General features: G+C 35.3%; 1 protein-coding gene across 6 annotated transcripts in view; it reads right to left on the bottom strand.

Moving 5' to 3' along the window:
• Window positions 1-13,780, bottom strand: part of TBC1D12 (TBC1 domain family member 12) — a 122,911-nt gene that overhangs the window by 50,504 nt on the left and 58,627 nt on the right. For 2 of the 6 annotated variants that reach the window (XM_038578234.1, XM_038578237.1), the window contains 3 exons: window positions 12,802-12,925; window positions 9,195-9,231; window positions 6,097-6,148 (listed from right to left, as the gene is read on the bottom strand). Coding sequence is in view for 1 of the 6 variants with exons in the window: in XM_038578233.1 (XP_038434161.1) it covers window positions 12,802-12,925 (124 nt within the window). In the remaining 5 variants the exon portion in view is untranslated. Of the gene's footprint in view, window positions 1-6,096; window positions 6,149-9,194; window positions 9,232-11,210; window positions 11,270-12,801; window positions 12,926-13,780 lie in introns of those variants that run through there. The other 4 variants (XM_038578235.1, XM_038578236.1, XM_038578238.1 and 1 more) reach the window with 4 other exon arrangements.

Here is a 13,780-nt window from a genome sequence, read left to right as displayed (position 1 = left end):
GTGTGTGTGTGTGTATGTGTATATACATACATCCATAATTATACGTGCTTACATACAAGTGAAATGAAATGACAGCAAGGATACAGGGGATGGAAGGGCGGAATTTGTGTCTTTAAAGATTTTTATTTGAGAGAGAGAAAGAGAGATGCACAGTGGGAAGGGGCAGAGGAAGACAGAGAAGCAGACTCCTAGTTGAGCAGGAAGCCTGATGCAGGGCTCAATCCCAGGACCCAGGGATCATAACCCAAGCCAAAATCAGATGCTTAACTGACTAAGCCACCTAGACACCCTGGGAATTTTTTACTATAAGGTACTCGCAGTTCCTGTGAAATAGTATAAGTTATTTGAAAATGAATTTGGATTAGCTGTAAATGAAATCATATTGCAAACTCTAGGACAAACACTAATGAAATTTTTAAAGGAAGTATAACTGATATGCTAAGACTAGAAATTAGAATAAATTTTTTTATTAAAACAACAAAGGGCAGCAAAAGATTAGAAGACAAAAAGAAGTATGAAGAACAAGATACTAATCCAAACAACATCGACAATCATTTCAAATATGAATGGTCTAAATATACCAAAAAAAGAAGTGGGATCGGGCAGCCTGGGTGGCTCAGCAGTTTAGCGTGGGGTTTAGCCCAAGGCATGATCCTCGGGACCCAGGATAGATTTCCCACGTCAGGCTCCCTGCATGGAGCCTGCTTCTCCCTCTGCCTGTGTCTCTGCCTCTCTCTCTCTCTCTCTGTCTCTCATGAATAAATAAAATCTTAAAAAAAATAAAGAAGTGGGATCAAAAAATAAGAGCTAACAATGTCTACAAGAAATCTACTTAAATATAAAGACATTTATAAATTAAATGTAAAGGGACAGAAAAAGACATACCATGCTAAGACATAAAGTAGAAATAGCTATATTAATTTCAGAAAGAGCAAACTTCAGAGAAAGAAAAGTTATCAGGGATATAAAAAAGAGGCATTATATAATGGTAAAGGGGTCAATATTCCAAGAAGACATAAAAATCCTTAATGTGTATGCACTGAACAATAGATATCAAAATTTTGAAGCAAAAAGTGAAAAAACTATAGGAGAAAACAGATGAATCCACTATTATATGTAGAGGCTCCAAACCCCACTATCAGAATTGACAGACCCAGGAGGCAGAAAAATCAATGAAGACACAGCTTCCAGTTAGGCTAAGAAAAAAGAAAAGAGAAAGAGACAAAAACTACAAATATCAGAAATCAAAGATGGAACATCACTACAGATCTGATGGTCATTAAAGGAATATTATGAACAACCAGATGCCCATAAATTTGGTAACTCAGATGTAATGGATCAATTTTTTAAAGATACAATCTGCTAAAACTCATAAGAAATAGATAATCTGAAAAGCTTATTATCTGTTTAAAAAAACTGAATCAGCCTAATAACTCTGGAAAGAAAAGAAAGAAGGAAAGGAAGGAGAAGCAAGAGAAAAGAAGGCAAGGAAAGAGAGAAGGAGGACTGAATCAGTAATTACCTTCCAAAACAGAAAGCACCTGGCTCAGATGGCTTCACTGGTGAATTCTACCAAACATATAAGGAAGAAATTATACCAATTTTCTAATCTCTTCCAGAAGACAGAAGAAGGAGTATTACTGGGATCCCTGGGTGGCGCAGTGGTTTAGCGCCTGCCTTTGGCCCAGGGCGCGATCCTGGAGACCCGGGATCGAATCCCACGTCGGGCTCCTGGTGCATGGACCCTGCTTCTCCATCAGCCTATGTCTCTGCCTCTCTCTCTCTCTCTCTCTCTCTCTCTCTCTCTCTGTGACTATCATAAATAAATAAATTTTTTTTAAAAAAGGAGTATTACTTCCTAACTTAATCTATGAAGCCAGCATTATCCTAATATCAAAACATGCAAAAAGACACCATAAGAAAATTATAGACCAATAACTCACATGAATATTGATGCAAATATCCTCCATGAAATATTAGCAAATTGAATCCAACAATGTCTAAAAAGGATTATACACAACAACCAAGGGGAATTTATTTACCCCAGGTATGCAAGGCTGACTGACTCAACATTTTAGAGTCAATTAATATAATCCATCATATCAACAGGCTAAAGAAAAACCAAATGATCATATAAATACAGAAAAAGTATTTGACAAAATTCAACACGTTCCTAACAAAAACTCAGTAAACTAGGAATTAAAGGATACTTTCTCAACCTGATAAATAATATCTACTAAAAATCTGTAGCTAGTAATAGCACAGTGACAGGTGGTAGCTATACTATGGTGAGCACAGCATAACATAACTATCAATTCATTATGTTGAACACTTGAAACTAATGTAACATTGTGTCAACTATATTGCAATAAAAATAAATTTAAAAAATAAAATTTAAAAAGAAAAAAGTTATCCCAAAGAAATGATCAGAGATATAATGGAACAACACACACACACACACACACACACACACTTTTTAAATAATAGCAAAAAAAAAAAATCTGGACCTAGTATATCTAATGGTGAGAAACTCAAAGTTTTGTTACTACAATCAAGAACACAAGTATATATCCCCTCCCACCATTGCCTGTCAACTTTAAATAGAAGTCCTACTTCATGCAATAAAACAAGAAAAGGAAATAAAAAGTATACTGATAGAGAAGGAAAAAATAAAAACTCTCTTTGTTTGCAGATGCCATGATTATCATTGTAGAAAATCTGAACAAATCAACAAACTCCTGGAACTAACAAGAGATTATAGCAAGGTTGCAGGATATAAGGAAAGCCAATTGCTTTCCTATTTGTCAGCAATAAACATATGGAATTTGAAATTTAAAATGCATTTATACATAAGCATCCAAAAGAATGATATAGGCATAAATCTAACAAAATATGTACATGATCTACAAGTGGAAATCTATAAAACTCTGTTGAAAGATATCAAAAAGAACAAAATAAATGGGGAGATACGATATGTTTTTAGTCAGGAAGAGTCAGTATTGACAAGAGGTCAGTTCTTCTCAAATTTATTAATTCAACATAATCTCAATCAAAATACTAGGAAGTTATTTTGTGGGTATTAACAAAGTGATTCTAAAGTTTATAGATAGAGGCAAAAGACCCAGAATAGCAAACTTAATATTGAAGGAGACAAATAAAGGTAGAAGATTGATACTACCTGTCTTCAAGACTTACTATAAAACTGCAATAATCAAGATAGTGTGGTGCTGACAAAAGAAAAGACAAATATATCAATGGGACAGAACAGACAGCTTAGAAATAGACCCACATAAATACAGTCAACTAGTCTTTGACAAAAGAGCAAAGGCAACAAAATCAAACAAAGACAGTCTTGTCAACAAACGGTGAATAACTGGACATCCACATGCAAAAAAAATGAATTTAGATAAAGACTTTTATCATTCATAAAAATTAACTCAATAGGGAAGCCTGGGTGGCTCAGTGGTTGAGTGTCTGCCTTTGGCTCAGGGCAAAGGGTCCTGGAATCAAGTCCCACATCAGGTTCCTTGCAGGGAGCCCGCTCCTCCCTCTGCGTCTCTCATGAATAAATAAATTAAAATCTTAAAAAAAAAAAAACAAAACTCAATAGACATTAAAAAAAAACAACAACAAAAAATACCCAACTATAAAACTCCTAGAAGACAGGAGAAAACCTAAATGACCTTGGTCATGATGATAATTTTTCTGTAACACCAAAAGAACAATCCATGAAAGAAATCAGTGAGAAACAGAACTTGATTAAAATGAAAAACTTCTGCTTTGTTAAAGATGCTATAAGAAAATGAGAAGACAAGCCACAAACTGGCAGGAAATACTTGCAAAAAATGTATCTGATACAGAACTATTAGACAAAATATACAAAAAACTCTTAAAAGTCTACTGAGTTCTGTTCTTCTTATACATATATATGAAAAATTTACCTATTTATAGAGAAAGTGTGAACAAGCAAGTGTGGGAGATGCAGAGGGAAAGGAAGAGAATCTCTAGTAGACTCCCTCCCTACTTATCAGCACAGAGCCCAACATAGGGCTCAATCTGACGAATGAGATGACCTGAGCCAAAATCAAAAGTTGGACACTTAATTGACTGAGCCACCGAGATGCCTTGTCCTTACTGTTATAAAATGAACAATCCAGTTAAAAAATGGCAAAAGATCTGAAGAGATACCTTATTAAAGAAGATATATAGTAAACATAAGATGCTCCACCTCATATGTTAATAGGGAATTGAAAGTTAAAACAACAATAGGATACTACTACATGCCTATTAGAATGCCCAAAATCCAAAACACTGACAACACCAAATGCCGATGAGGATGAGGAGCAATAGAATTCTCATTTACTGCTGATGGGAATGAAAAATGGTACATCCACTTTGGAATACAGTTTAGCTATTTATTATAAAACTAAACATATCTTTACAATATGATCCAGCAATCAGAATCCTTGGCATTTACCCAAATGAAATGAAAACTTATATCCATAAAAAAATTGCAGATGTTTATAGCAGCTTTATTCATTAATGAATAAAGTGAAATTATGATACTATAGTGTCATTATACATTTGTCAAACTCTTCAAATGTACACAACGCCAGGAGTATACCCTAATGTAAACTATGGACTTTGGATGATTATGATGTGTCAGTGTAGATTCACTGATTGTTAACAAAGGTACAAAACAGTGGTATAGGAAATCAACAGCATGGAAGTTTGTGCCTGTGTGGGACAGGAGGTATACAGAAATTCTCTATACTTTTTGCTCAATTTTGTTATGAATCCAAAAATACTCTAAAGAAGTTTATCAATTAGGGACACCTGGGTGGCTCAGTGGTTGAGCATCTGCCTTTGGCTCAGGGCATGATCCTGCGTCTGGGGATCGAGCCCCACATTGGGCTCCCTGCATGAAGCCTGCTTCTCTCTCTGCCTGTGTGTGTCTCTGACTCTCTCTCTCTCTAATGAATAAATAAATAAATCTTTAAAAAATATATATATGCAAATCAAATCCAGCAACATACAAAATGAATGATGACTTTGACTAATTGCGAGTTTATCCCAGGAATGAAAAGTTGATTTAATAATCCAAAACGGTTTTTTTTAAAAAAAATATTTTATTTATATATTCATGAGAGATAGAGAGAGAGGTACAGACACAGGCAGAGGGAGAAGCAGGCTCCATTCCATGCAGGGAGCCTGACATGGGACTTGATCCCAGATCTCCAGAACCACACCTTGAGCTGAAGGTGGCGCCAAACCGCTGAGCCACCCGGGCTGCCCCCAAAAATGTTTTCAACTTAATAAGAAAAATGGCCAAAACAGACGGCATCTGAGCTCTGCTCATCTTAAAGGAAGAAAAAACTAGATAGCTAGTACCATCAGGTACCTGAGAGACATAAATTAAAATCTCTCAAGGATGATAGCCTTCAAGTTGTTTTCTATATATATGTTCCAAATATTATATCCAATACCCAAGCAAAGGTAACTAGGCATGCAGAGATAAAGTAGCATCTAACAAAAACTAGCAGAGGGGCATCTGGGAGGCTCAGTTGGTTAGGCCCCCAACTCTTGAATTTAAGCTCAGGTCAACTCTTGATTTTAGCTCAGGTCATAAGTTGGGAGCCTCATGTGGAACTTGGCACCCGGAAAGGAGTCTGCTTGAGATTCTCTCTCCTTTTCCCTCTGCCCCTCCCCCTATTCATACCTGCTTTCTCTCTCTCTCTCTCTCTCTCTCTCTCTCGCACGCGCGCGCGAGTAAATTAATCTTAAAAAAAAAACTAGCAGAAATAATTTTCAATATAAACAGACCTACAGGGATCCCTGGGTGGCGCAGCAGTTTAGCGCCTGCCTTTGGCCCAGGGTGCGATCCTGGAGACCCGGGATCGAATCCCACATCGGGCTCCCGGTGCATGGAGCCTGCTTCTCCCTCTGCCTGTGTCTCTGCCTCTCTCTCTCTCTCTCTCTCTCTCTCTCTCTGTGTGTGACTATCATAAATAAATTTAAAAAAATAAAAAAAACAGACCTACAGAATTTGCAGACACTGGAGTTATCAGACACAGGCTATGAAACAACTATACTTACTATGTTTAAGGAGATAAAGGCCAAGCTTGAAATTTCAGCAGGGAACTGTAAACTGTAAAAAGTGATATAGCAGATTTGAAAAAGAGCCAACTAGAAACACAAGAATTGAAAAACACAAATCTGACATTAGGAACTCAATGTATGGGGCTGTATTTTTAACACATTCTCTAGGTAATCCACTGTATTTAGCAACCAGAATCATAGACTATTACAATAAATCTTAATATCCTTGTTTGCCAACCCACTCTTTTCTAATTTAGTTTATATAATACCTCCAGAATTACTTTTCTAATATATGAATTTGATGTCTCAGTACCTTATTTAAAAGTATTTTGGATAAAACCCAACTCTCTAATCTTGTGGCTAATGACCTTTCACCATCTATCCTATATCCCTGATATACTGGCCTACTAACTAAACAAATCTTGTTGATTCCTGCTTGCTTGTTCAATTTCCTCTTTCTGGAATGGCCTTCCCCATCTTGTCTACCTTATAAACTCCTACTAGTTAGCATACTTCAGAAGACAATATGAAAGAATAGTACTTTCTTTCATATGTGTACTCTTCATACTTTGTTGACAAAGTACTACAGCACTCAAAATCATTAAAATTATATATAAAGCTTTGCCTTGCCTCATAGTTATACTAGAATAATTCAAAGACTAGGACTCATATTTATTTACATCCCAAGAACTCAAGCCATACCTATTATATAATACATGTCAATGTATGTTGAATTATGCATTTATTGAAACAAAAGCCAGACAATCTTAGAGAAGAATCTTAGAATCTGTTCAAGAATTTTATCCTTCAATTTCTGCTAGAGAAAAGGCTTAGAGTTTGCTAACATGAAGTCACATGGTGAGCTGGTAGCAGAATGGTATTCTGCGACACTTTGATGCTGTGGGCCCTGTAGCTAAAGATACCTACCAGAAAGAAGGTGACTAGGACGGCAATGTGAGAAAAGATCAGACTATGGGTTCAAAGGGAGGGTGGCCAGAGTCTTTGAATAGCTTCTTAAAGAAGTAAAATACTGAACTGGGGAGAAGAAAGAATAAAATAGGAGCTTCTCTTCCAAAGATAACATGAAAACCAAAAGAGCCTGACATAAACCTACTTGACTTTGAATTTCAATAGACAGTGAGAACACCTCTCCTAAAGGAGTTAATGTTAAAGCTGCATCAATAAGTAAACCCTCATATTTCTATATGCTATGAATAGTTTATAGATAGCCAGAATATTATTTCAGAAATGGAAGTAACTCCCCATGTAGACAGACCTCCCTACCACCTCAAGACCATGCCTGCCCAAGATAAAGAGGCTCTCTTACACAACTTGATCCAAAAGCCAGGGAAACCATCAAGCTTGGAGCAGAGAGGATAAAGCCAATTATGATGCCTTTACTGACTCTAAATTTTATTCCAGAGTCTGTGAATCAGGAGAAATAAAATCCATCGCATAACTAAACCTTAAATGATACCTTGGGACAAAACATTTCATGACCCTTTGGCATACAGGAATACCTTAGTAAACTTCATTTTGGTATAGTTATTAGAACAATTTTGTTTGTTTCATCTAATTTGATGCCTAATGTAATATTCAAGTCTAACATAAAGACAAAATAAAACTTTTAATATAACTTTGACACAAACTGAATTTACAGAATCAAATAACAAGTAGTCAGTATTTTCAGACTATAACCCTTTTCCAAGTCTCTGTCTCTGAGATCAAAAAAACTTTCCTCCAAATCCTGCACAGTTCAATTTGTGAGAATTTTCTGCTTTTATTCTTTTAGTTTTCTTCAACTAAAGTAAGCTTTCTCTTAAGGCTTATACTTTTCTCCTCTCCAAGAAGCACAGGCTGAGCTATTATGAATGCCTTTCTCAGACCATACAAATTAACTTCTATGAAATCAGTTTATTAACAATGAGGAAGAAAGACAATAATTTATCATTAACTATAAAACAAAGAACACACATGCAGCTGGAAAGGTAGTTACTGACTACCTTCTCAAGGTGACATTACCTAGGTAAACAAAAGTGAAAATGAAACACACAAGGGTGTAACAATTTTAAGGACTCTTCAAAAATAAATTCTGAACATAGTCTAGCCCCTCCACAATTTAACCACAAATAAGGAAGTAGGTACTTTTTGCACTACTCAAATTTTACACTGAAGGTACCTATATTTAAGCATAATTAAAGCCAACAAACTGTTTTCAAGTATTCTAATGCTGCACACACCAATCAAGTTATTAACCACAATATTAAACTCTAACACCTTCACAATGTTGTATATTTAAGTATTGCTCACAAAGCACACATATTCTAGTCCTTTTCATAATGTTATTGTTCCTGCAGTAAAACATTTCAAAGGCAATGGCTTAACTGAGGAAAGTGACCTACTCTTTTAGATTTTTAATACATTTTTTTTTTTTTTTTTTTTTTTTTTTTTTTTTTAATTTATGATAGTCACAGAGAGAGAGAGAGAGAGAGAGAGAGGGAGGCGCAGGGACACAGGCAGAGGGAGAAGCAGGCTCCATGCACCGGGAGCCTGACGTGGGATTCGATCCCGGGTCTCCAGGATCACGCCCTGGGCCAAAGGCAGGCGCCAAACCGCTGCGCCACCCAGGGATCCCGATTTTTAATACATTTTGAAGTGCTCAGATTAAGAGTTCAGTTAGTATCTTAAAACTTTTTTTCCCTTACCTGTCAAAAGCTTTGTGAAAGTGATTCAACCTCTCAACTGAAACTTCACTCAGAAAAAGGAGTGATGAAAAACTGGAAACATCATCTAAGTACTATAACCTCATTCGCTTATTTCAAGATGCCAATATAAAAACAGTATCCAGCAAAAAAAAATCTGTCAGTTTGACATAAATAGGGTATATTCAATCTAGATTGCAATCATGTTACAATTATACATAACATGGCTTATTTGTAATCATTCTTACTTGCAGTTTGGAGGTCATAAGACAATGTAGCTACACTCCAACTTTGGCCAATTAATTTAGAAAAACCAAAAACTTAGGTCAATTGAATACAATATAACTGAAATACTATTTATAATTAATAGATGCAATTCTTAATATGGCTCACCAACTGGTTCAAAAGGCCACAAGCAGGAATTTCACACCTGCAAGAGAACACATGTGATAATCCTCATAAAATAATATTATGAATATTCATATGATTTGGGAATTGATTCAAGTTAAATGCCAAACATAAGTTTGACTTTGCTGTTACCCTAAAATGATTTTTATGTTGCTTTATCCTAACATGAAAGCACTATAATTGATCAGAACTTTAATAAATTTACTATAATAAAAATTTAAAAAATAACCTACAAATATCTTCCACTTATGAACTTCATGTATCTCTGAAAAGCCAAGGGTGCAAAACATGTAAATATAAATAAAGCAAAAAAAATTATATAGAGTAATATCCTGTACTTAAAATTAATTATAAAAATATAGATAACACCACATATGTAAAAATATACACATACAATTATATGTGCTTCCACACAAAAAGTGAATTTTAAAAGGCCTAAAAATGTGAGGGGGAAGTGAAATGAAACATATCTTCCTATAATGTTTTATACTTTATAGAGAATGCAATCATGTGTTAATTGTGTAATTAATAATTTAGGAAAAAAGTTTATAAATAAAATCTTACTTTTCCATACAGTTACTTTATAATCTTATAGATCTTTCCACTAAAAAGAAAATTCTGGCCCAATAATATAATCATACTTAAGAATATATCAACTCCTTTCTGAATATCTGCTTTAAAAAATTATTATCCTATGAGATACTACTCCTCCTCTAATCTCTCAGTAAAACTTACTATTATGCCAATCAAAAAGCAAGTAAGGAATCCTTTTTTTTTTTTTTTTTTTTTTTGCAAGTAAGGAATCCTTAGAAAGCCCAGCAGAATGTACTTTTGTTTTGTACTTTTAGCACTGCCTCACTTTTTCAGGTACTTTTACACTGGAATTACTAAGCAACCTTCATTTTCTATAGCCTGAATAGCATAAAGCCCTGCCCTAAAACATGAAAGATGTGTTCTGAGGAGCCTGGGTGGCTCGGCCCATTAAGCATCTGCCTTCAGCTCAGGTCATGATCCCAGAGTTCTAGGATCAAATTCTGTGTTGGGCTCCCTGCCTAGTAGGGAATATGCTTCTCCCTCTCCCTCTGCTCCTCCCAGCACCCTCCCTCTCCCTGCTCCTGCTCTCTCTCTCTCAAATAAATAAATTAAATATTTTTTTAAAAAAAGAAAATAAAGACATGCCCTAACATTCCTCACGTCTTTACTGGTAATACTTTCACTTTTTATTTCTGACTCTGAACATATAGCATTCATTCAAAAGGAGTAAATGGTAAAGGATCTCAAATATACTTTTATATTCATTAATATTTTACAGTTTAAAAGTCAGGGCTGTGGAAACAACAGAGACACAAAGTTATAAATTTGCTGTTACTATTAAAAGAAAATCATGCCCACTTTGAAAATGACAACTGCAGGAAAAAGGGGAGCGAAGTCAGACAAATGAGGATGAGAGAACATACACAGAAATAGGGAAAGAAAAAGCAGACAGGGAGATGCAGAAATAGGTTCCATCCAAAGGGAGATTACATATTTTGAGGGTGGAAAAGGATCAGAAGAAAAAAGACTTCACTATCTACCAGACCTCCCAGCAAACAAACAATCATGGAAAAGGCACCAAAATACACACTAGTACCTCCACATTGCTGGAACATTCAAAAACTAAAAGTAGCAGGTAGGAGATAACATCATTTGTAAAAGGCCAGACAAAGGACTATAGAGGACAGCAACTGCATTTAAACTCCACTCTCTCTTCCCACATAAAAATAAGAGTTGTTTTTTCCCTGAGCACTCATCAAATTTTCACACAATATATATGAAAAAGAAAGAATGTGGTCTTAACTTTCCAAAATGAAAACTAATTAAAACGTATACAGCATATAAGTAAACAGAAAATTATCCAACCAGTAATTTAGAGACCTATGGCAGAATGTTAGTTTACATAAAGATATAAAAGTATGCACATGCATATTTAACATAAACTATCATAAAGTCAAGAATACAAACCTTCAATAGCAAGACCACTGTTTTGCCTCTAGAGGGCGAACTTGGTCTTCTGAAAAACTCTAGACAAGAAAAGTTACTTTCAGACTTTATAAAAAAGTTAAAATTTAAGATGTTGAGATAGCAAAAATTCCTAGTTTCTTGGTTAACAGTACCCTTAGAGTACCAATAATTTTTTTCACAACTTCCCCTAAACCAACAGAAATGCCTAAATATTCTGTTTAATAAATAGTTATGTCCAACAATTTAATAAGGATTTCTGTCCTAACACTTAGTAGTCATTTGAAAAAATAATACATATAAATTGAAGGGAAAAAGGTTTTCATTCTTAAATAACCACAATTACTTATTAGGCATGTATGCTTGTGGTGCACTCTAATTTTACAAATCTTGAAATCAGACTGGACACGATCACGCTCATTTCCTGTTGAACATTGATCTTTGCATAGTATCTGATTTTCATCACAGCAATCTCAGAAAACCAGATTCACAAAGATATGCCAGAAAAAAAACATAATGCCATTTAATGTTGAAATTGTGTATAATCTGAAGATAATGGTCTGTGCTGTATCCCAACACACGTGGAATATCAATGAGTCTGCCACTGTTCCCCTCTGCATTAGCTGCAGCACATGGGGTACCTGGGCTCACAGGCTGCAAAACACAACACTACAGTTCTAAGTCCCAGCACCTTTATAAACTAGTCAATATTTTAATTGTAAATAAAATTAACTACAACAAAGTTTTTAAAGATCTAAAAATTTTCTTGTATTACTTGGGAAACCAGTTTCTCTTTAAGCAATAAGAGGCACTATTAAATCCTTAATGGAAGATTGAAAGATATTTTATCCAATTTGAATGATGATTATTGTCTTAATGTGATTATTTTTATACATGATGATTGTGTTGAATCTGAAAAACTCCGAATGGGAAGGAGAGAAACAGGAAATGCAGTACATACGTATCTCCTGAGCAACAACTTCTCAGAACTTAAAAATGCCTGTAAATTGATCCAGTCTCACTGATATCCTAGTACTAATGGAGTCAAGTTTTAAAGCCAAATATCTAAAATTCTTAAGAGCTTCAGAATATGGATATTAATACAGATAGTAGAAGAACTGGCTCCAAAATTACTAGAAACAGATTATATACCCACCCATCTCACAAAGTCCTTGGTTTAGGCAGAACACTAGAAAAGTGATCAAAAACAGAGTTCAACCTCAAAATTTACTCAGTTTTTGCTTTCTGTTTCATCAATTGACAATTCTGCACCACTGGCAACCATATGCCACTAGAAATCAAAGTATGTGGTAAGAGTGCTTAGCTAAGAAGAAGGAAACAAACAAGCCAAAAAGCTCTGCAAGGAAAAACTAGGGTGAAAAAAACCAATGTTCTATCACTTTAGAGAATTTTCACAACCATAAAAGATAACTGAAAATATGTGCATGATTAAAAAAAAATTTACATTACTACAAATATCTAATAATCCCCCAATTTTTTATGTAGAAAAAGTATGAATGAAAGTGGAATATGATTAGTTATCAAAAAATATTTGAAACACTAAGACAAACCACATGACTATATTAGTACTTACCTGTTGAATGATTTTGGAAGTTTTCTGAAGATTCTCTCTGGGAGGGACTTTACCAAATAATTTCCAACCAGGAGCACTATGGACAACTGATTTGAGTTCCTTTGTCCTTTTTGGAAAAAGGTTTCTGAAACACAAAAAAGTTACATGAATTGTGTTTCTGGTAACCAGAGGACTACTTAATATTTTTTTTTAAAGATTTATTTATTTATTTATGATAGACATAGAGAGAGAGGGGCAGAGACACAGGAGGAGGGAGAAGCAGGCTCCATGCCGGGAGCCCAACGTGGGACTTGATCCTGGGACTCCAGGATCACACCCTGGGCCAAAGGCAGGCGCTAAACCGCTGAGACACCCAGGGATCCCCTACTTAATAATTTTTAAAGTATGTTTGTACTCAAGACAAATACAAAATACTTTTAAATTCTTTTTTTAAGATTTTTTTTATTAAGTAATCTCTACATGCAACATAGGTCTGTAACTCGCAACCTCAAGATCAAGAATTGCATGCTCCACCAAGTGAGCCAGGTACCCCTAAATAAAATTATTTCTATTACTTATACAACTGACTATTAGACTGACGAAACTCAGGGTGCCAGGGAGGCTCAGTGGGTTATGTGGCTGCCTTCAGCTCAGGTCACGATCCCAGGGTCCTGGGGATGGAGCCCCACATCAGGCTCCCTGCTCAGTAGGGAGCCTGCTTCTCCTTCTCCTTCTTCTTGTGCTCTCTCTCAAATAAGTAAGTAAAATATTACCAAAAAATGTGGGATAATCCATAATAGATTAAAGAGACACTCTCATTTCCTTGGGTGTGCAATGGAATTGAACTGATGTAGAGTAATTTCTACTTAGGAGGCCCTAGAAGTTTCATCTCAGGGATTATATAAATAGTACTCAATTTTCTACTTAATAAGATCTCTAGATTGGAGGTTTTTAATAATGATTATACTAAGGACTGATATTTTTATAACATAAAATTTCA

The sequence above is a fragment of the Canis lupus genome, chromosome 28 (assembly GCF_011100685.1).
Source record: "Canis lupus familiaris isolate Mischka breed German Shepherd chromosome 28, alternate assembly UU_Cfam_GSD_1.0, whole genome shotgun sequence".
NCBI lineage: Eukaryota > Metazoa > Chordata > Mammalia > Carnivora > Canidae > Canis > Canis lupus.
Note: the sequence above shows the minus strand (reverse complement) of the source record. Positions and strands in the feature narration are given on the sequence as shown.